The sequence below is a fragment of the Polyodon spathula genome, chromosome 13, assembly GCF_017654505.1.
Source record: "Polyodon spathula isolate WHYD16114869_AA chromosome 13, ASM1765450v1, whole genome shotgun sequence".
Classification (NCBI taxonomy): domain Eukaryota; kingdom Metazoa; phylum Chordata; class Actinopteri; order Acipenseriformes; family Polyodontidae; genus Polyodon; species Polyodon spathula.
In genome coordinates this window covers 4,116,492-4,141,724 of record NC_054546.1, presented here as the reverse complement: position 1 = coordinate 4,141,724, position 25,233 = coordinate 4,116,492, and the positions used below count along the sequence as shown (strand labels likewise).

General features: G+C 35.4%; 1 protein-coding gene across 1 annotated transcript in view; it reads right to left on the bottom strand.

The window, feature by feature from the left end:
- Positions 1-23,826, bottom strand: part of LOC121325444 (serine/threonine-protein kinase 32C-like) — a 45,934-nt gene extending 22,108 nt beyond the window's left edge. Inside the window, exons 1-2 of the mRNA XM_041267919.1 lie at positions 23,379-23,826; positions 963-1,018 (exon numbers count right to left, since the gene is read on the bottom strand). Of these exons, the coding sequence (XP_041123853.1) occupies positions 963-1,018; positions 23,379-23,460 (138 nt within the window). The 5' untranslated portion in view covers positions 23,461-23,826. The remainder of the gene's footprint in view (positions 1-962; positions 1,019-23,378) is intronic.
- Positions 23,827-25,233: the final 1,407 nt, after the last annotated feature.

The following is a 25,233-nucleotide window of genomic DNA, read 5'->3' as shown; positions in this document are numbered from 1 at the left end:
ATCATGTTTGAACTGAAGTGGTCTGTTTCTCATAGTTCTGCACCCTTCGTTTGACCCCTGTAGTACAAGTTTGTCAAACACAACTTCAGGACAAACAACGCTGTAATTTACATTACAACAATACTTTTGCATAATCTCAGCGTACTGTATGTATTTACTATTTGCAAATTCAATAAACACCAGTATGGGAGCGCAACAGACAATCAACAATTCACTAAAAAGATTTTTAAAATGATTAGGGTATACAGCACCTAAAAAAAAAATCTTCATTTTCTTACATGTTTTCCAATTTGTTGTAAAAAAAACACACAGTGGGGTATAATACTGTTATATAGCAGACGGAATTGGGTGGTCATGGCAAGTCTACGTTTCTGCAGGAATAAAACATTCAATGGAATTTAAGCTATTATTGCTTAAGTTACTCAATTCACACGGCATTTTACTTACAGTATATGTAATGTTCAAAGCCCATGGCAGATCTCTTAGTGAGTCACTTTTAGCATTATTATTAAATAAATGAGACCCAGAATGTGTAATGAAATCTGTAACACTATTCAAAATGCTATTTTAGGGCAGATTTAAATCTCCCAAGACCCAATTGGACATGAACAATTAAAAAAAAAAACACTAGAAAATAATTAACCGGTGAAGCAACAGTATTTATGACTAATTTAAATTAAAATGTAATTACTTAGGGCCTACTTAATAAAGCTATTTATGCTTCCTTTTTTATATAATGAATATGCTAGTTAATTAGTGCTGTAAAATTACCTTGGGTCCAAAGTTAATGTAGTTAGATTTTCACTTTGTAGCTGTATATAGTCTGCATAAATATTTCCATTCGGCAAGGATCAGTCAAGGCTTGATATCAGCCTTGATATGAGGCATTATTGTAAAGAATGTTAATATTGAAAATATGGCAACATCAAATGCATAATGCAGTAAGTCAATGATATTCTTACCTTCCCAAAGCTTCCTTTTCCAATGGCCCGAAGAATTTGGAAATGGTCAAAATTCACTGCAAGAAAACAAAACACCAATTCATTTTATTAGTTTTATACTGGTCAATAGCACCTGATTTATATATATATATATATATATATATATATATATATATATATATATATATATATATATATATATATATATATATATATACACACACACACACACACACACACACACACACACACACACACACACACACACACACACACACACACACACACAGTGGCCCCTCGCTATAACGCCGGTCTTGCGGGGGACACAATATTAGTGTTATAACAGAAGGGCAGAAGAGCATTATAAACAGGGGAAGGAGTGGGGGACACTGCGAGACAAATAACAACACACATCTAACTAAAACACAAAAAAAATAACCCTCTCTCTATAATGCACATATAGTGAAGCAAAAATGTAACTTTCTATGAAAGCACCATGTAATCAACGCTATATTTTTTACCAACAAAACACAACAAAAAATACTGGCTCATTTTAATTTGCAGTTTTTAAACTATAAATAGCCTGGCTAAATGGCGGTCGGGAGTTCAGTTCGAAACGACAGACAAGCAAACCAAGTGCGACAAGGAGAGCGGGTCAGGAGAGGGGAAGAGAGAATGAGCTCGCCCCAAGTTTGGCTGCCGGAGAGGGGCTGAAGCAAAGCTGAAGCATCTCGTCTCTCGGAGAAAGCTGCACCTCCTCTTGCAGCAAAAGTAAATACATTAGGAAAGATAACCACGTAATAGACCTAATCTAATATTTAGTTAGAGAATGAATGCTGAATAAGGTGGCTGTGTTATAAAGTGCCAGTGCAACAGTTTCAGTACACATACTGTATCAAAAGGGAGAAACAGAAACGGAAGTTAGACTGAGAAATTGTTTATAGTTTGAACACTGGTACTGTATTTACTGTACATATTGCATGAATCACTAGTATAGGGAATTGGGGGACATGCTGTAGAAGTGTTATATCCGAGGCGTGTTATAATCGAGGGAGAGCCTTATAGCGAGGGAGCACTATCTATATATATCACAGTAACAGATCATATCCCCAATAACGAGAAGGACTTGTATACTTCGATATGCTTTGAAATATGTAAATATCTAGGTGAGATGCTTCAGTTACTAAAATAGGAAATACACCTTTTCTTCCCTTCTGTTGCTTTCATGCTCCTAACACAGATATTTTTGTGGTTCCAAATCCTTCTTTTTTTCAGTTAAAGTTGGTCTGGTTCGTGGTAATGGTAATTTCAGTTCCCTCCCACATGGTAAAACATCCCGTGTTACATCTCTTATCCTATTTTACAGCGCCTTACATTTGAGGAATGGTTTCATTTGATGTTGTACATGAGAAACCACAAACTGCAGATTTTAACATGAAAATGTCAGGCTCAGACAGCTCTTGTAGTTTTCTCTCATATTCACTAAATAAAGAAAATAAATACAAACGCAGGCATTTAATGATTGTGTCAAAACTATAATTTTTTTTTTTTTCTAGGGACTGTCTTGCACACTTAAACAATGTGATTGTAATGTAGTAATTGTGCAAATAAACTAAAGAAATAACTTTGATTAATGTCTCTGAGTTTAGTTTACATGGTAAGTGAATGGCTAAGACATTTGAAGAAGTAAAATGTGCCACCTTATGTGGGACACATATTGCTTTTGAAGGATCATTCGTGACCAAAAGCATTAACAGCTTTAGTTGTATTCCCTTCTTCTGGAAACTTTAAAACTAGGGTATCTGCAATGCAGCTACCACTGTAATCTATTAATCATAAGATAGCAATAAAGCAGGCTGACCTACAATTCCCCTGCAAATATTTCTTTACAACTTTCCTATTAAATTATTAAATTATTCACTCTCAAGGAGTGATAAACTTTTTCATTTCGGACTTGAACATGTAGAAAAGGGTTTAGATTGTACATCAGCAAAGCTCATTTTGAGACAGTTTTGGTGTACGGTACGGCTTCTCAGGTGGATAATGAAGTGGTGGTCAACAAAGAGAAATCGTATGTCCCACAGAGATCTGAAGACAAGGCACAAATGTCTTCATGAGGAGTCATTAATATAAGCTACAGCTGTTCTACTCCACAGGTAGAACAACAAAGTGCATAGGGATAACTTCAGAATTGATTAAAAAAAGAATACTGGGTTACTTAAGACTGATAATTAACTGTTAATTAAAAGCAACCGGATCTTCCCCACAGGGCACAAAAGGTGTTTTACATTAAGATTTCAACGACACCTTGAAATGCTCTATATAGTTTATTTCCATTTCATTAACCTTTGCTCTGTTCAGAAATTCAATAATCACAGCAGAAGCTGGTTCAATTTCTGATGAAGATTGCATTTCATTTTTCAAGCAGCGGGAGATGTGTTGAAGCTTATCAGTTATTAAAGAACTTAATAACAATCCTACATTATGGATTGTTATAACATCTACTGGATATTGTGATATCACATTTATCATGTTATAGGTGAACACAAACTGGAATGATGTGCAATGTGTGGTTTCAGAGTCGCAGTGAAAAATTCAAGTATTTATGATAGCACAGTGCAATGCCACTATTAACTTTGTATTCCTAGTTCTTCTTTATTTTAGAACAGAATTCACACTGTGTGCATATTTTTTGTATTACTGTGTAAGCCATCTTCAGGACAGGACACCAAAAAATAACCCAATAAATAAATAATAATAATAAACCCACAAGTGGCTAATATTAAATTAATTTAGAAAAATAGGACAGCATATATTAGAGGTCTCAATATAGAATTGGATTCTCATAATTGCTTTGAGGCAATCCAGTGAATCTTAAATTAAATTGTGGTGTATTGCTGGTCTCTGTGGAGTGCTGAGGAAGGCATGTTAACAAACCGAGACGTGCACACTGAGATGCTGCAATTGGGGTTGTACCCAGGTTCAGTTTTCCAATTAGGGAGTAGAATTAGAAAAATATAATAGTTCCTTCTCTCTCTCTCTCATATATCGATATAGTTAATGGATATTTTTCTAAAAGAACGACTGCAGTTGATCCATCCCTAGCTTTTATTCTAATTTATTCAAACAGATGCTTCTCAGAATTGGGGTTGCCATGTTAAATATCACTTACCAACGGTTCACAATGCAGAATGAATACACAATCAATTGGAAGGTTAGATGAAGCCCAAATTCTCTTTCTGCAGTACTTGATTTTCATTAGCAGCAATTTATTTTCAAAACCAGACTAGCTGTTCCTCTTTAGCTGTTTCACCCAATGGTTGTTCTTCCGACTATTTGCAGTTCCATTAACATGTTCCACCAAGCTAATTCAAAACCTTTCTTTAAAGCCACCTCAGTAAAAATTACACCTTTTTTTACAGACCCCATTTGCTCCACTTGATGGCAATATTAAGCCACCTTCAATATTAAGGCTGCCCCTCTGTATTCATTCCACAAATTAGAATATATGGGCAAATGCATCTTAGAAATCACAGACAACATCTATGAGCTCGATAAAATAATGAGTCCTGAAGCAACAAGAAGGGACATGCCCCGTCACAGCTGTACTGGAACACTGAATGAAAATATCAAGAGGCTTTTATTTAAAATAATTAAATGTTAAATTATTTGTGTCACTTTTGCTCTTTTTCCAAAATCAGATTTTGACTTAATGTTCTCCAGCTACAGTAGTTCTCCTGAACTGTACTTTATTCATCTAGAGAATGCTTAAAATAAACTTTGGTCTCGATACTCAAAGCAATTTGCTCCAAATCGTCACTAACACAATTTGCATCTGAAAGGAAACAAACACCATTACAATTCTAAAATGAGAAAGAAACAGCTTAAGATTACTTACAAGTTCTTAAGATAAAAGTCTATTTATATCTAGATTGGTAACTTTATTCAGAGTGATTCCCTTTTCTGAAAATTAAGTTACGGCACTGCCAATTCAATGCTATAGGCAACTTTTCATAACAATTACATGCAGTCCAATCATTTCTAACACATGTTATGGATTTTGTTGTTTAGGTGCAACAGTATCAGCAGATCCACCACTTTCATGTTTCGTAAAATACTGATGGATTTTCATATTGGTTTATGTTTTCTACAAATGTGTGATTTTTAACATTATTTATTTATTTATTACTGAATGGGGTAGTTCACTGACTCACATTGTATAATGAGATGTTACTGCTCAGATTACAACCTTAATCTCATTAGGATTGTGATTGGATTACTGCTCATTTGGCTGTGGCTATTTGGAAAGCATTACATCAGCGCACTAATTTCATAGACATATTGATGTCAACTGATGTCAATGAGGAGCACATGATATGATTACAGTAATACCTGGAACATACAAATGCCACACTCAGGAACCGAGCCAAACTAGATGCTGTAACAGACAAAGATCAGACACTGGATATTGTACAGATCAACTGGCCTTTCTTATTATTATGGCTCAGAATATTACTTTTTTTAGTACAGTGCAGATACCTATCTATATATCCCTGAAATGAATAAAATAAAATTCTTTCTACATCTGCTCTTACTGAGGTCTTAGTGTATATTAATTCATTTTTAATGCACCCTTACATTTTTTGAAAAAGCTAAATATTTCAGCACATATTCATTTTAGATTTGACACTTATCCTTGTATGCACAACTATATTAGTTTTTACAACTTTACATTACACTCCATTCTTGGGCGCACTCCTAACACGTCCCAAAAGAGACCAACAAATGTAGAGTGAATCTAGCCTTTTTCACCAGATTCCAGATATGTTAATAATTAATCATAACTTATTCATATAACTCAGTAAGTTAACTTGTTCATGTTTCGATTGTACCATAAAATGAAGCAAGAAAATCATGATTAGCCTCCTAACTAATGTGGCGTGGTGGTGGTAATTAACAACCTCACACTGAAACTGTTCTAAATACTGACTTTGACCTCCTGCAAGTAACACATCTTGTTTTCGCCACTGAATATAGTAACATAGCTGCAGGGGACATTTCACCTCTTTTTTGTCAGTAATTTTACAAAAGAATATGTATGTCAAAGCCCAAACCTTTAGGGAACAACAGTACATGGACTCTATAATAGTCCAGTACACCAGCTTCTCACTCTTGTATTAAGATCAAACAATACTACACAGGATTGCCAAGGTTACACTGTCCATGGTACAGTGTGTGGTCTTTAGATTCAAGTAGAATACTTACCTGCTCCTATTGTTAGTCATTATTTATCAAACACTAATGTGCCCAATTTTACTGACAGGTAAACGTTGTACCGACATGTTTGACAGCAATCTTAATGACACACTTCAATTCTAATGACTCTACAAAGTGTCCAGCACTGCAAGGTTTGGCTTCAGGGGACTCGATTGTGTTATGTAACCCTACTTTCTGAACAGATGGTAAACACAGGGGTGACTGTTGTGTTCCAGCATTATTAAATGTGATCATGTTAACAAGAAAGTTCAACAAGCTCTCATCACAATAGGCCAATTTGACATAATAGTTTAGGCAAATAAATCCATAGCACTTTTTTTTTTTTTTTTTGTTTGTTTGTTTTTTTTTTAAATTAGCCAGAAAAGCCTGTCACTTTTGAAATGTTTTGTTTGCCCGTAGCAGCCCCAGAGCGAGATCTGGTTCATACTGTTGTCTGCTCTTTGAAGGGTGCATTAACAGCTAATGTGTGACCTCTGTAAATGAGAAACTGCTCACCTGTTGTCTGAAACTGAGGCTGATAAAATATTTCTTTATATTTCTTCTTTATTTCATGGTTATGTGACCTACTGGAAACTTGAGGCCTTTCGTATATTTGCATTTTAAATACATGTCAAAGACATTTTACTATTACGCTGTAATATTATGTGACACATTTACAAAGCATTTCTACTTTTTGCACAATATAATTTCCATATCCACTCTGCCTGCCATCCATTCATCCTTAACCCTATGTCAGAATATTCACATTCTCCTACATCATCCCTCATTCTTTACATCCAAATCTGTCAGACTATGCATCTCATGGATTCACCCGTCCATGAAAACATCTGATTTCTATACCAATGCATCCCTTTGCTAAAACTCTGCTGAAAGAACCATACCTACTATAAGCACATACAACGCACACTAATTAAAACAAAATAACAAAATGTGTGCAACAGTGGATTGATTGCAATCTCTATGTAAATGTGTATAAAAAAGAAACCACTGGCTCTCCTATTTACAGGATACAGTACAACTCAATGATACTGGAGAGTGTTAATTACAATTTGCACCAAAGAAGCATTAATTGTAAATATTCTATGTGCCTTGCTTTGGGAATTGTAAAAAAAAAAATAACATAAAACATAAAACATAAAAGGCAACTACAGGTAGCACTCTTTTTTTTGTTTTGTTTTGCATATTCAAGATGAGAGGAAGAAATGAATGCACACAGTTCTTTACTAATTCAAGCACATGTATTTACACATAGCCACACACAAACACTTACAAATAATTTCAGAACCTGTCAGCTTACTGCTTTCCCAAGATGCACATATATTATTTATGTGAACTGCAGGCTCAAGGCATGTCACACAGTTGTGGAGAGAAATAGTCACATGAAAAAGTCATAGGATTCCAATACAAATTCACAAGGGGCTTTTTATTGTGCTTATTCCTTTCAATATGCACAATACACACATGAACTGTATAAATGTCAGTTTTGATTAGGGCTGGGACAATGTATCGATGCATTGAATTGTTGGAATAACCATCGATGGAAAAAAAAATGCATCTATCAGTTCTAATAGACCGTTTTTTATTGGGACCGGCAAAATTTAAATCTACACTCTTATTCCTTGCCTTTCCTTTAGTTCCTTTAAATAATAATAATTATTGTCCACTATGCAGTTTTCAGAGTAAGCATGACAAAAAAAAAAAAAAAAAAAAACCTAGAGAAGAGACTAGAGGTCTAGTTAAATGTCGATTTAATTTAATTTTGAATAATTCCGTTAGACGTTTGGAAGTTTCTTACAAAAAACTAAATGGAAAGGTAAAATGTAAAACAGCATCTGACAAAACATGACAGTGGGAACACAAGTAAAAAACAAAAGGAAGCAACACCTTCAGTGAGAGCTTATTTTGGAAAGAAAGTTGATCCAAAAAGTGTCACAGCAAAAGAAATAACAGGCCTGATAGTGGCCTTTGTCACACAAGATATCAGACCTGTTAGTATAGTAGAGGGAGCTGCATTTAAAAATCCTGCTCCGGGCTATGAAATGCCATGTCGAAAGACAATCTCCAAATTCATTACTCTGGATCACAAACGTGCAAAGGAAAAGCTTTGACAGGATTTAAGTCAGGAGTGTATGGACAAGCATGGCACAAGAAGCATTTTTAACAGTCACCTGCCATTACATTAAGCAAAACTGGGAACTTGAGTCAAAAGTATTAGCAACATGAAAATTACACGAGAGACACACAGCTGTGAATTTAGCAAAAGCGATTAATCAGTTAAACACAGAGTTTGAAGTGGCTACAAAAGCTTGTGCTCATGACAACATGGCCAAGCGCTTTAAATAGGAAACAAACCAAAATTCTGAACACAGAAATAGCACCACTCAAGTTAATACAGGATGTACAAACAAGGTGGAACACAGTTTATTATATGTTTGAACAAAAATATATGTACTAATTATTGACGTTTCTTTTGCGTTATGAAAAAATGATGCATCGATGCATCGGGTCTTTATGAAAACGATGCATTGATAGTAAAAAAAAAAAACACTATCGTCCAGCCCTAGTTTTCATACTCATTTTTGTCAATATAAGGATATGGATACATATACTGTACGCTTGATCCATCAAGCATAAACTACCATTCAGTGAACAATCATTTACAGTATACAATCCTGCCACCATGCCCTAGGTTTGACTAAATGGTCCTGGTACGGTTACCTAGCTCGTTCGGCGGAATGATTTCAATTTACCTTCAGTTCTGACTCTTATCTGGAATAATAAACATTCCCCCACAGTAAAGTTTCAACAATGAAGATTTTTAAACAAAAATCACAATTAAACCAAAAACACAGGCAGCCTAAATGAATGAACTACTTTAAAGTAATTCTTCGTTTATATTTCCCTGTGTCCGAGCAGTAAAAGTGTGCCTTCATCCATCTTCCCAGCAGTAGAAGACATGTGCTGCTATAAATACCTTGAGTGCTTCAGACAAGGGCGGAATAGCTAATCAAGCTAGCGTATCTTAGCCTGGTTTTCTTCAGACATCTGGATGGGGCTGGTCTCACTATCCACTGGGTGTCACAACAGAAGGAGGAAGCCAGAAATAGAAACGAAGGGGCTGGTGCGTACTGAGGTTTCAGCTCTGTATCCTTCAGGACTCTTGATCTTATACAGACTAGAGCAGAACAGGCCATTTAAACCCTATCATGAAAAACCAAGAATGGATATCTTTCTGTTTCACAGAGGGGCACACAGGACAGTTACTGATACTGGCTTGTAAGAACGTGTCTACAGTGTAGTAATAGCACATGCAGTGGTAATACAAGCTCATCCTCATTGCTGTGCAGGCATATTTGATGCCTATTCTTGATGCTGCATCCTCTGAGAGATAAGGGAGGATCACTATCCATGGCCAAACAGTTCTTACGTAGGTCTTCTTTTTAGAAATGCCTTGTTCTTCAGTGGAAGACCAATATTGTTGTTCTCCATCACTTTTAAATCAATTTCAATATGCTGAACCTCACAATATTAAGTCAGAAAAAAAAAAGATTTTGCATTCTGGATACAAATACAAAAGGTTGCAACGTTATAATTCCATCCCCATTCATGACTTCCTGACCGTGTAGACTGAAAACATAACATTTAGCCTTTGTATTATTGTTATTTTGATCTTGCATGTTCAAAGGCAACATCAAGGGGAACGATGTTCAAAAAGACAAAAGCATCTTGCAGTTCTTTCATATACAGTAATCAAGCCTGACTGTCTCATTCACCCAATTCCAGTTCATGTTATGCCTGTTGCCCCTATAGAGTTCCAAACATATAGACAAAAGGAGCAACACCTGCATTCTGATTGGTTTACCATGGCTGTCAGCCATTACTTTGTTGAATTGATTTTTGTGCTCTTAAAAGTACTGTCCATGCCTTTTTGAAAAAGATAAAAAACAATAAAAAGCATGAATCGCTCAAAATGCATTCAGGAATTGACTCCACCACAAAGGGCTGTATATCTGTTCAGCCACTGAACAGTAGTGGTAGTGGTAGTAGTAGTGGTAGTAGTAGTAGTGGTAGTGGTAGTAGTAGTAGTAGTAGTAGTAGTAGTAGTGGTAGTAGTAGTGGTAGTAGTAGTAGTAGTAGTAGTAGTAGTAGTAGTAGTAGTAGTAGTAGTAGTAGTAGTAGTAGTAGTAGTAGTAGTAGTAGTAGTAGTAGTAGTGGTAGTAGTAGGTAGTAGTAGTGGTAGTAGTAGTAGTGGTAGTGGTAGTAGTAGTAGTAGTAGTAGTAGTAGTAGTAGTAGTAGTAGTAGTAGTAGTAGTAGTAGTAGTAGTAGTAGTAGTAGTAGTAGTAGTAGTAGTAGTAGTAGTGGTAGTAGTAGTGGTAGTAGTAGTAGTAGTAGTAGTAGTGGTAGTGGTAGTGGTAGTAGTAGTAGTACTGGTAGTAGTAGTAATAGTATGTTGTTATTGTTTTAATTGTGCTTTTCCTATCATAATTTTATGATTTCCAATAGCTTAATTGGAACTCCTTGTCTCATTTTCTTGACATCCTGCACTTATGTGGTTTTACAGCTGAGTGACCCTGTCCCTGAGGCACCAGAGGGTGAAATGACTTGTTCAGTGTCATAGTTTAACTCAGTCTGAATGCCATTACTGAAAATGCTGCAGTACTACTCTGATAACCTTAATGCCAAGCAGTGGGAAGTCATCAGTGAGTCTCTATCCTTGGCTAGCAAAGTTGCACCACTCAGCATCACTTCACCTTGCTCCGTTCAGATCACAGTTTGGGCTACAAGCTCTTAACACTTGAATTTGTCATAAGCACTTTTTTTATTATTATTATTATTATAAAACACACTTGAGAATCTGGTCCTTTATCTTCAGGTCACTCACAAAGGGCCACGAGAGGGTTTGACAGCCTGTACAATTGGTCACATGTGCCTGTGGTTATAAAGCTAGTCAGATTAACCTCTGTACCATCCAATACTCTAAGAAGTGGTATAAACCTTTATGTGGAATACATACAAAACATCCCAATAAGTGCTGCAGTCCAAGGAAACCCGGTATATGACATAATATAGCAAGAACTGGCATAGTAAAGCATTTCCCACACTTTTAAGGATAGGTCATGGTCAAACAGTTTCTGAAGAGGACATAAAGACTTCCCTTAGCATTCGGAAATAAAAGCAAGCATGGTGGGTACAAAAGAGAAAGTCCTGTGGAGGAGGATGGATCAAAATGGGTTGGTGCTTCAACTGATAGTAACTGTCTTTGTTATTTTGTGGTAATGGAATAGCGTGGGGGGAAATTATATTTTATTTCTACTGTATATGAAACAAAATGGTAGTAATTCATGTTACTTCTCCCTTTGACCTACTTGAAAAGAAATTAAAGAACAAGCCTTTTGTTTTTTTTTTTGGTTACAACAAATGCCAATTGATGAGAATGCTCCTGGTGTTTCACTAGTCACATTTCCATTGCTCATTTTTAAGTCAGTATTTTCTTCCAACATTCCTCCTTGACTATCCCGACTGGAAGTGTTTTTGCTCATTAACTAAACATTAAGTTTAAGCCTGTTATTATTTATCCCAGTGGGTGTCATTAATTGACAGGCTAATAATATATCTGCTGTCAAATAAGTCGTCTGTGCTATAATTTAAGAACAGTTATCTTAAAAATAACCGGAAATATATATCCTGTGAGTGACATACAATGGCTATTGACTGTTACAGCTTAGAGATACAACCTGCTTTTACAGTGACATATCACTCACAACATCATTGTTATATACAGATACACTAACAGATGAACAGGTTCATCTGTATATCCACAGAAACTAATCTGTCTCAATCTATTTAAAAACATAAGAAAATGTACGAACGAGAGGAGGCCTTTCGGTCCATATATAAGCTTGCCCTGTTCCAAGTAACTGATTGATCTCAAAACTTTATCAACTTGGGTTTTAAAGGATCCAACTGATTCTGCCTCAACAACATGACTCGGTAACCCATTCTATACTCTCACTGCTCTTTGTGTGTAGAAGTGTATCCTTCCCTCTGTCCTAAGTCTAACCCTGTTTAATTTCCAGCTGTGTCCTCTGGTCCTGGTTTCTGTATTGTGGTTAAGGCATTTGTTTTGATTTTGAAGACTTCAGTTATGTCCCCACTAATTCTTTGGTTTCAGGCTAAATAGATTCATCTTCACAGCTCATTCCTTTAAACCCTGGGATTAGTCTGGTTGCTCTTTTTTGCATTATTCAACCTCAACATCATAACCTTCTTGGATGTAAAGTTTTGGCTATATACCCAAGCGTTCGTTTGCCTTTTTGATTGCTTCCGCGCACTGTCTGGTTAGTTATGGAATAGGGTCTCAAATGCATGGCATCCTTTGTATTGAGCCAGTTTATTTATTAGCTGAGCCCAAAAGGCATGTTCCTGTAACTACTAACAGTAGAAGGTTATACACTACAACACATCTTCAATCTGTTATAGCTAAGAAAGCAATACAGAAATGGAAAAAGGGATCACCCCATATTCAACCCTAGAGATAATTTTCTTAGCAAGGGCTTATAAGTTAACCTTCCTAAAAACATGTAAAACAAAATACTTTAAAAACTGTAGAAGACACTGTCTTTCAACCTACTGATCTACGTTTCTTTGCCCTTGACAAAATGTTTACAGTGCTCTTGTACTGTCTAGGAAATCAAACTCATGTACATCGTGTATTAGTACAATCGGAATTAGAGCTCTAACTCTAGCCGACACAGAACACACTTAAACGAGACAATGAAAAATATTTGAGAGCACTGCGTAACCATGAAAATATTTTGCCTCCAAAACACTGGATACCACACTGTAGACTCTCAAGATTTATGCATTATCTTTGCTGACATTACTAATTCATATTGATTCATACAGCCAGTGTGAACATTAGTACTGTGTGTAATTTATTCATTTAGTTTTTTATTTATATGCGTATGCTACAGTCATAATCCATACAATCTTTATTGCTTTTGTCAAGGATGTTGTCAAGGTGTTTCAAACAGTAACTAACCTTTAAATCATTACTGCTAGCCCTGAAGAGTAATCAATACAGCTGTTCTGTATTGGGGTCATGACAATCGCACTGCCAAGACTCTGAAAGTAATGAATCCTGAAAGAATGCACTCTCCCTATTGTTTCTTCCTTGTTGCCTCATAGCCACAACACAAATAAAGCTAGACAGGGGAATCTGGCTCAAATGCACATTTCAGATGGATGAAGCTTCAAAAACTGGGTTACATTTAAAGCCAGGACTTGCTTTCATGCACACTTGTGTAAAAAGGTTGAAATTACATTTCCAAATGCAATCTGCCAGCAAAGATGCCACTTTAACAGACAAGGTTCTATAATGCACATAGAGCCATTTATTATATGAGGCTATATTAGAAAAGTCTAACTCTTTTGAAGCCTGGAAGAAATGGCTGTGATTGTATTAGGAGGAAACAGGTTCTTGCTTTGACTAGGTACCATCAGTACTGCTCAGAGAGTTTAGTACTTTGACACATGAAATTTAAATTCTACACCTTCAGTATAAGCCACTTACTTAAAATACTTTGGTAAGCTAAAATGACATGTACTTGCATCAATGGATTTAATTATAAGCACTGATAATTTCAATATTTCACACAGCAAAGGAATATGCTAAGGTTTTTTTTTTTGCCTGTCACTGTAAATTGCACAAGTGGGGTACCAGGAAAAATCCAAAGCAAGAAAATACTGTAGGATTACATATAGGATTATATATTACAAGTTAACATATACAGTATGTCCAACTTATTTTAGTAGATGTTTTATATATTTAATATGTAGGCTCACCCTACATATTAAGCATTACTGGTATACTGTATGTATCTTATATGTATTTTTTCGCATAGCTTACAATGTATAATAAGAGTTTCTAACAAAACATATTCCTTAGCGAGCTTCTTCACATAGAATATACTATTAGCAAAACCTTACTTACATACTATAGGAACTGGTAGTGTCTTTGCTGTCCTCACAATATGTTTCAGTAATAGGAAATTATTTCCTGTTCTGGTAGTTACAAGCAAAGTGAATATTATTTGTACGCTTCTTTGGCACAGGCTTTATTTCATTTTCTGTAGCCCAGTGATTACAGCAGGACATTCAGGACACAGCTCCACCTCAAAGGCATTTGTTTTGCTTTGGTTCAGTTACTAATCAGATACAAACACATTTAATAAGAGTATGTTTATCAAGAGTACACAGTGACTTCCATACAATTATTTTGTTTGTTTGTTTGTTTTTTTGTCCGATGTCTTCTGAGGACTCTTATGCAGTTATGTAACTTTTATATTTTTATTTCTGCATCATTTATTTTTTGTTGCAGCAATATCAAAAGTTGACACAAGGTCTTGTTCTATTACACACACTCACAGTCCATACTCTACTTTCTTTTACGTTCCAAACAAGCAACTGGTAAACTCACAAGCATCACTCTAGGTAAGTGCCAGCTGTCCTGGCTGGAGTTCAAGAGCTAACAAGCTTGGCAGTAAGTGGTATATAAGAACACTGTCTGGTGCTCAGAATCACAACATGTATATAATACACAACAACACACCATAGCCAATCCCCCTATAATTATGGTGTGTATGTCAAAACCTAAAAGAGTACAATAATAAGAATAATTACTGTGAAAACTTGAAGTCATGGCATGGGTCAAGATAAAGGGTGTGAAAATTAGTGATGAGACACCATTAGTGATAAATAGGGGCACTTTTAAGAGAGTGCTGATCAGGCTTTTTAAATACATTTTATTACATTGTATCAGGCTTTAGCAGCAGGAGTATAAGAGCCCCTTTTCACATTTCATTTTCTGCTTGGTCTTTATTTTTTATTTAGAGTGCCCAATTATTTTACCCCTAATTTTCTCCCCGATTTAGAATGTCCAACTATTTTTTCCTCTCACTGCAGCAGTTCCCCACACAGCTCAGGAGAACAGAAGGTTCAGTGGGCGTCCTCCGATTCCACAATCAAGCCAGATTCCTCTTTTAGGCGCCTAGTCAGTAGGGTCCGCTGTATTGTGATAAAGAGAAACAGTCCCTAGCGGTTTTGCCTCCCTAACATAATAATGTTGATTTCACACCAGAGAGAAAAATAAAGTGCAACCATAAATACTGTTATTTTAACAGAGATAAATAAATAAATAAATAAATAAATAAATATTGCTAGATTTTTTTTTCTTTTTATACACATAATAGTTGTATACTGTATATCACTATGTATCATTAGTATTTATTTTTCTCTGTGGATTGTGGACATATGGGAAGCAGTGGACGAATGAAAAACCCCTATTGTTATTGTGGCGATGAGACATGGCTGTTCAGTCTTCATAGTACTTTCTAGAAAGTGTAGCTTAATGGGACCCAAGAGGAACTGTATTTCTACCAGATAAACCCTTTTAAGAATGTCCTGGGAAAAACATAATTGAAATGGAAACTGATGCCCACGTCAGAGACAACAGATACAGCTTCTAAGTCATCTATATGTTGACTTTACATCAATGCAAACTGATGCTGTCTGTGGTCAGGCAAGACAGGGAATTTTTTTTTTAAATGTATCACTTTGTATTTATTAATAAACTTAATTTGATAAGACTTGAATATAAAAAAAAACAATGTGATTATTAAGGATGACACCTCCACTTTCAAAATTCACTTCATGCAAGACTGCTGACACAAGGCCTATGGTTCTTTAAAAAAAAGACAAGGATGCCCACTGCAGAACATGTTCATGAATATGAAAATACATGATCCTGACCAGGTCCTCACCAGAACCAAGCCAAAAATCACATAACCAGACTGAGTTCCATGTGTCTGCCTGGCATCAAGCTCAGAGCTAAAGGTTGACTACTCCATGTCACTTTGGCAGCAATAATATTCAAAGTCAAAGCGATTCAAGACCATGTGAGTCCTCCCAAAGGAACAGGGAAAAGACCTGACAAAGACCCCTGAGTCATCAAGAGCACACTGAGGAGGACATTTGAACAACACTAGCAAGCTCTTCAGTAGTACTCAAACCGCAGTGACCCATATCCGCAAATGCTTTATAGAGGCCAAAACAAACACACACGGGGTCGGCCTGGGAGCAGAACTTAAAACTACAAGAACTATATATATATATATATATATATATATATATATATATATATATATATGTGTGTGTGTGTGTGTGTGTGTGTGTGTGTGTGTGTGTGTGTGTGTGTGTGTTGTGTATATATATAATCTATATATATATATATAGATATTTATATATTATATATATATATATAGATATAATCTAATACCATGTCTGTACTTTGTGGTAATTCCATCCGAGGGGAGAGGCTCCCCTCTCCTTCCTGACCTTATGCTTTGGAACTACGAAACCCAAGATGACATCTACTGCTTGGTGTCTGGTACCATAACTATGTACCTGGAGATCTTTAGATGCCGTATTGTGGCATAACACCTAACCGAGACTATTGTTTAACAAATACGTTCTGTTTATATATATATATATATATATATATATATATATATATATATATATATATATATATATATATATATTTGAATGAAATATTTTTTGACATGTATTTGGATACAAAAATGTAATTCATATTCACTAGGAATGACAGTACCTTACACTTATTTACCACCTCACCAGAACTTGAACGTGCGAAAGTTTATATAGATTTTATATATTACATATTTTTTGTTGCGCCTTTTTGTTATGGTGAATGTAATAAACGAGAACCAACATGGTGAGTTGTATCCCATTCATTTTACAACATCATTTCCACGTTTGTTTTATTTGAAGTATTCAAAGTTCAATTTCAGTTTTCGTTTCCTTCTTCATCTACAGTACAAAAAGGTACAAGAAAACCTCAAGTAATTACTTTCTGAAAACGTGTTTATGGCCACTGGCCAATGAAAAAGTAAAAAATAAAAAAAAATGCAGTGTCAACTTTATGTGCTATTTAGAAACTGGGAATAAACAAAAACAATGTTTAACTTGAACTGCTATTTGTCATCCCTTGTTTTGTAGTTAATTCACTGGGGTAAAGCAAGGCCTACACAACATATTCTTTACTCCTGGGATATTTTTCTACTTTAACGTGTTACAGATTTTAATGACTTGCTATAAAATAAAGGCACACACACACACACACACAGGGGCCACACGCCCTGCCCATATATATATAAAAAAGGTACTTTTAAAGGTATATTTTGTATTTCAATAGTAATCATTCTTAAACGATGTAACTTGACACACATCCCTAGTACACAAACCCACACATTCAATCGTTTATGCTGTACATGCACATACATTTTCCTCAAGTAGAAAACCTCATACTCTTTCTATGTATGTTTCAGTGACTTCCGAATTCCGAATTTCTTTTCTTAAGATGGATTCCAGCCAGTTGAAACATACACCAGTCAACCTAATTCGGTATATATATATATATATATCTATATATATATATATATAATATAGTATATATATATATATATATATATATAATATATATATCTCATAGAGCACAGAGCATAACTATACACATGATTTTCTGGAACAGTCAGATTTAGCCTGTAAATCAAACCAAATCTCATATGGGTTCAATAAATGAATTTTCAAACCTCCCTTGTCAACATTTCATGGCCCAGTTATTCAGGAACTGGTGTAGATTTACTAATGCTCTCAACATAAGCATTGCTAGTTTTGCTAGTGCATGAGTTCTGTATGTGGAAGTCATGCAATTGCAAAACTAGTACTGCTTATGAGTGGAGAGAAGAGTGGAAAGAAGTGTAGAGAGAAGTGCATTGAGGTGAACAACTCAAAGTGGTCTTGATTACTATTATACAGTACAGTACCCACATCTCACACAGATTATCATACTGTCCTTTAGCTATTGGACATTATTTTTAAATCAGTATTGGTCTTCAAGACTGCTATGTTCATCAACATATCTTAAAACTGAAATCCACTGTGGTCAATTTAAAATACTTTTTTCTTTTTTTTTTAAATCAATACTTAATCTGTTACTTAGTTCTGTGTTTGTTTTCTTTCCACTGAGTTGTGTGCATTCTTTGTCTGTGCATAGAAAAAAATAACTGTGTAACTGAGAAGAAATTTTGATCCCCACCCTTTTCTACGGTCTTGCATAAGCTACGGCTTTTCTACTGTATATGTGATTATTCACTAGGTAGTAGAATATAGTTTACGGAACTGAAATTGGAACCTCATTATTACAGAATAACAAAGGAAATGTTTGTTGAAGCATGCTATTTATATTTATACATTTAGCATAAAAGCTGAGTTCTGGAGCAGAAAGAGCTACAGTTGTAAGCTAGCATGTTCACGATTGTGCATCTTGGAAGACACGATTAGGGAATAGCTTGGTAAGGCTCCAGAAGCAGCAATTGTGTGAAACTGGAGTCCGACAGGTACAATAACGACATGCTGTGTTGACACAAATTGTACTCCCTATGTATCTGTATCATGCTTTACCTAAGGGGATTTTTTAAACATTGACACTGTACAAACAGACAGCAGTAAGGTTGCTTTTACATACAATGCTTGAACTTGGGAGTTATTTAAAAATGTCTTTAACAACAGTCTAAAATTGTTTAATTAAGATTAAACTGTATTCAAAAATCAAAAACACATTCTTCAAATAACTCACAAGCTTAAGCTTTGTAAAAGGTCTGGGGTATATGTTGTTACTTCTGACCAAGAAGCTAAAAGTTTACTTGTTTGACCTCTATTTTAATTGCACACAGAGTGAAATGTTAGTTGTGCAACACTTTAGAGACCAAAAGTAACAGATGTTTCGGATAGAACTAGAATCAATCAAAATATTCTAAAACAGACAAAAGGAATGGATATATTTATTTTGCAATCCATTTATAGTTATATTAACTGAATGTATTAACTTTTTCTACATTTCTTTTTGTATGTAAGGTTTTTATTTATTTATTTATTTTACCATAATATTGTGTGTGTGTGTGTATATATATATATATATATATATATATATATATATATATATATATATATATATATATATATATATCTCATCTTGTAAAATGCTATGCCTCAACCCAATCAATCTTAGTTGTTTTTTCTTTAAATATTATCCATTGCTGACGTTCAATGTGGAGCCAGGATTCATCTGTGTGCAATGTAACAGCATAGTATTTTCTCTAGGTGTATAAAATACTAATGGAAACTAGTAAAATGACAAACCTCGTTGAAAGAGATACTTGTGATTTGTATTAGTTTCTTTTAGTATCACAACACATCTTAGAATTCAATTGTTGATTGTTTTACAGTTATGGACGATGCCACCTGTAGAACCAGCATGTTTTCATTTAATCCACAACACAGGTGATGTAACCACAGGCCCAGGCTAAATCATAGAGACTTAATATAAAACACAAAAGAAGCAAGAACCTGATTGATGATGTAACATGATTCATTTATAGAAATGGTTCTAAGAAACTGAACAATGCCACAAAGAATTAACGGTATATCTCAGTATTTCTTAACAGGATGATTCGGGAGATGTGTGAAATCCTACATTTCACAACTGGCAATCCAAGCATATTCACAATTAGCATCTTCTATGACACGTATGTAAAAGAGTCAAGAGCATAAGAAGGAAACGCAAGGAAGCATTCCATAGCAAATAGACTCTTTATGGAGAAATAGTGAATAGATCCCAATGGTCACCAAAACCACTGCTACATTCCGTGAAGGAGAGACCTTTCACCACTGGGTACGGCTGAAGCAAAGTGGATAATGGCTTTGAAATGTGGCCCTGTCAAATGACAGATTTGAAAGCAATAGCTCCCAGAGAACCAATCCTGTACTGGAAATGTACTTATAGTGGAGTAAAACAGTGGGGAGTTGAAATTATTAAGATATTGCTCCTCTGAGGCTCAACACTGAAGAACTTCTGTATTCACTCTATGAATGTGATGTACTTTAACCATGGAGTCTGTGGTGAGGTTCTAAATACACACTACCAGGTGTCTTCTCAATTTATGTAAGCAGTAGTCAATCTAAATTTCCCACGCTTACATAATTGTGTGCTAAGCTATTTGTGTGCCAAGGTTACTAAAATCAGCCATCTAACAGTGCAAGTCTTAAGTGTATTTCTGTCTGTTTATGAAAAACACCAGGATGGTTTTTAATGATTTTCTTTTCTTGACAACTAACTTTAACACCTTTGCTGTTCAGATCTGCTAAAAAAGACCCTATGAATAGATCTCTTGGTGTTTTCTTAATAATAATAATGTCCTTGCTTTAACCAGCTGAGTAAATAGATGTATAACTGAATATTGAGAATATTGTTTGGAGAGATGCAAAAAAGACACAAACAACCCTCCAAAAATCACTCCCAGTGGGTCTTGGCTCATTTGGTGAAGTGATTCTGGGTCATTTGGACAAAAAAAACAAAACACCTTCAGTTAATGAAAACTATTTTCCTTCTACAGTACAAAAACAGGCTAGTCAAGCTGAAGGAATTATAACAACACTTATTTGTGTGTGTTTTAGTTTCTTAAAATTGAAAAGAGACTAAAGAACAGAGGTCCATTGTTGCTAAATGATTTCCTCATTATTCTAAGACACCAGTCCATTAATAATTGCATTATGGTTCTCTACAAAGATTCCACTGCTGATTTAAAGTACCTCTTTCATTACAGCAAGTGGGACAGTGATCTTAACTGGGATCAATTCTTCAATGAAAGGAAAACTAGACCCGTCCATATACCCCCACTCGGAGATATTATAAATGTCCATATAGTGACTAATGATATAGTATCCTAATCAATTTGATATTGGTTCTCAGCATTAATCAAACAATCTGCTAAATCAGCCATTTGGCAGCTCTGCGAGCCATAAATCTGACAACTTGATTATGACTATTCTTGCCAAGTGATACTATAATAATACTGCCTCTAATGTACGCCATATGCTGCTTTCCTAAAAGCTAAACTAATATCATTTCTGGAACTGAAGGCAGGCTGCAATTTGATCTAAAAGAAATACATTTTTTTCAGATCTCTCAGATCCAATCTTTCTTTTTAATGTCCTCTCTAATAACCTGTCGTTTGTGTGATGAAAAATAAATGAATCATGTATTTTATTTTTATTTGCAATATTCATATGGGGGGTTTTCGTACCATATGCTCAATAGCGCTGCTGTTTGTTACTTCCTTTGAGGCATTGTTAACAAACCCTCGCTGATTTATTGCAGAACAAAGTCTGTCTCTGCTGAAGATAAGAGCCGGGCTCAGGGTGCCTTTCTAGGTCACAGTTTAATTGGATTTGTATTTTAAAGTAGCATCTCAAAAATTTTTCAAAAACAGATGACAGAGCCCAAACTGAACTCAAAGAAAAATTACAGTCTGCAATAACAAGCAGACTGGCGCATTGTTCTAGATCCCGAAACACAGAAGTACTTTTACAGTATTGACTGGCCAAATAAAATGAAGAATGTAAGCAAAATTAGAAAATCTCTTAGAGTAAAATATATGTAAAATGTGTGTTTCCACTTGAGGAGTCCACTAGACCTATATCAGCTGAGGGACCTCACCTTCAAACCTGGACGAGACACACCTGTTTCCAGGTGTGCATTGCTGTGTAACACGATTCATGCAGGGTCCTTAACTGATCTCTAGTTCCATAAACATGCAAATATACTATATGACTTCTTTTAAAGTTTCAAATCACAAGTAAACATGTACAGAAACCAAATATGGGACAGGGATTAAAACAGGAAAGAAAAATATATGCACACTGATATCAAGCATTTGTCTTTTCACTGCAGAATTAGCCCTTTTTATATAAAACATGGATATTTTAGTAAACCATACAAGCTGTCATGATAGCTAGTTACAGTAACACATGGTTCAAAGCTTATTTTAACATAGAAAATATAGCTCTGTGTCAACCCCATTCAGTCTGGCCTGCTGTTCACTATTGTTTAGCTTCTTCTGTAATGACAGAGACGCACTTAAAACAAATGTGTTACTTGACAGGCCTTCAGTAAACAAACAGAGACTATGCCAAGCATATATAGCAAATTAGACAATGACATAAATCAGACTACTTTATGCATTACTTAGAAAGCTAAGAACGAATATCAGAAAAAAAAAAACTTGTTATGACAAAGTGAAGCTACACTCTTAGAAAACAAGGTTCCTCTATTCTATTGGGTTTATATTTTCTTTACTAAGGTGGGAGTTTCATTGATATAACCTACTTCTAAAGTGTTTAAAGGTACTAAACTAATGCCTCCAATAAGTCAAGCACTTGTGTGCTATCTCACCTGTTGTGTTTCCATACGTCTTCTTTTATTTGGGTAAATGTTAACATTAAGGGCTCCTCACTTGATGCAGCAAATGACGAACCCTCCTTTGTTCTTTATTACGAGGGTTCCAGGCAATGGCAGTAACGAGATGTTGCTCTACAGCAGTGACAGCAGTGGCTCATTAATACATGGACAGAAATATTAATGTGTGTTTAAAACCTGTTATAACTGCATTCTCCCCTGCTGTATGGGTGTTAACATTTAACCTGTGATGCAGTTTTAAGAGTAGCACTGCCAGCCTCCAAACCAGGTACATTGTAGATTCTCATGTGTGTCATGTTGACAGTTACATCAAATGCAGATGTGCAGTAAGACAAGCTTTCTTAGCAAAAACAGTGCAGTATTTAACATTGATATTTATATTGATATAATATTGATATTAAGTTTAAAACATGGTTTTAACACAGTGTAGCTTTGCATGGATGCAAAAATAACTGCCTATACTTGAGTTATGCATTGTGTACTATACAATAACATTTTAGGTTTAAAAGAAAAGATTGAAGGAAACAAGGCCCACAATTTGGCAGACTTTACTTTTTAAATTTAAAAACAATACAGGGATGTACTATGGCATGTTTTAAAACCCTTTTTACTGTGCCATATCAAGGATATAATATTAAATAACATAGGTAGTATTGATTTACTTGCCATGACCAACATGCATTACTTTTCCTAAAGTGAAAAGTTCAAATGTTTTCAGCTATAAACTTAAACAAAAAAAGATAAAGACATAGCTTGAACATACCATCCTCCTTTTCATCAAAGACTGGCCTCTTGGAAGAACTATTAGCTCCCATCCTTTTTTTCCACTTGCTCCAGTGAAACATTTATGCAGCTCAGATGGCATTCCTTACTTCATAAAGAACTAGCAGAGCTGTGCAGTACACCTTTAAAAATAGCATTGCTTTAAGCCAGTCATCACCAAAGTCATTTTTCCATTTGAGCTACTCTGCTTGCCGGAATTGAATTAAAAAAAAAAAAAAAAAAAAACCTTTGAGTGCTTTCCAAGAAAATAACAGTAAAGGGGACGCTCTAAGAGACGTCTTTTTATTGGCTTTATTCTTTCTATATATGCTGCTCACACGTTTACAGGGCAGTGCCGATTGAAATAGATTTTCTTTCTTGTTCCAAGAGTGAATGCTTCAGCAGCGTAACAAAAACAACAGCCCTTTTCTTTAGAGCAGATGCTTTAATGATCGCGTGTACGTATGAGTGGGGAAGCATGCCACCTGTCTGTAATACTGTACACTGTGCAGCTTGGGGATAGGTGGCGCCAGATCCTGGAAACGCGTTAACCCTTAAATCTTCTGACTTAACCGTGAATGTATGAATATTAAACATCTCAGATTTTAATTAACATTGAACTAATCTTTATACATGTCTATTGTTTGGTTTTCAACGCTTTGAAAAATATGATACAAATAAAACAACAGAATTATTGTATTTATTATTGGTCACCACCTGGGTTTTAATAATTCCTTGAAAATAAACGGCAGTGTTTTTGTAATAACCACAATGCAGGGTTTTGACATTCTGTTCATGCAGCATAAAGTATTGTGGTTGTAAATGGCCAGTTTCAGAATATGCACTATCAATACTGTAATGCACTGGCAAATAATTAAACAGCACAACCTGTGCAATATAGGTCAGTTGGTAACATTAAAAATGGTAAATAATGGACAGAAAATTATGTAACTTTACCGCGTACATGTCTTTGTGTAGACAAAAAAAAATGAAATGTGGTCGAATGCACCATGTTGCTCAAAGTCCTCCTTCTGTGGACAGTGGTGGAGCAATAGCAGGTGATACAGCTGCGCACGGGCCCGTGAACCCGGAGCTGGTCGAACGTTTTTAATTAATTATTTAATTTTGAACAATGATAATACCTTTCGCACTTATAATTGCACCTCTTACGCATGTGTATCAATGTAGCTGCCAGTGTGCGGTGCCAGTAATTCAGATTGTATCCTACCTCATTTCAACAGGTATCGCTATTGTCTTATAATTATCACAAAAAAAAAAAAAAAAAAAAAACGTGATTTGGTTATTCGATTATATTCTTCTCACTTAAAATAATACTACTGGACTGTATTTGTAACAATCAGCACAGAAATTATACGGCAGTGTTTAACGCCAGTGCTTTATGAACAGTCTATTGACTTTTTTGTTTGTTTTATAGAATCAGTTGAAACATAGATAAACAGGAACCAAGTCACTTTTGATTTGATTTTGTTCCTACATTCTCAAATTGTTGTTGTTTTTTCCGTTTTTTCGTGTTTTTAAATTGTTTTTAAATAATGTACACCAAATGTGTCTGATTTGTAGTACAGTAAGCCTTCCGCCACGTAGGAATCACCATTGTTACGTGTGCGCATATTGCCTATTTTGGTCTGCTCCTGACGCCGTAGTTAAACGTTTTCACTAGCCAGCGATGTCACCATAGAAACGAGTGTCTACATGCGTTAACTTTAACAATTGAAGTCATATTTAAATTGTTTTCATTTTTATTACATTTCAGGCGGTAGTGGCCGCATGTATGGCGCTGCAGTTCGTGCGCTGGGGTCCTACTCTGGTGAATTTAAAATTGCAAAAGGAAAATA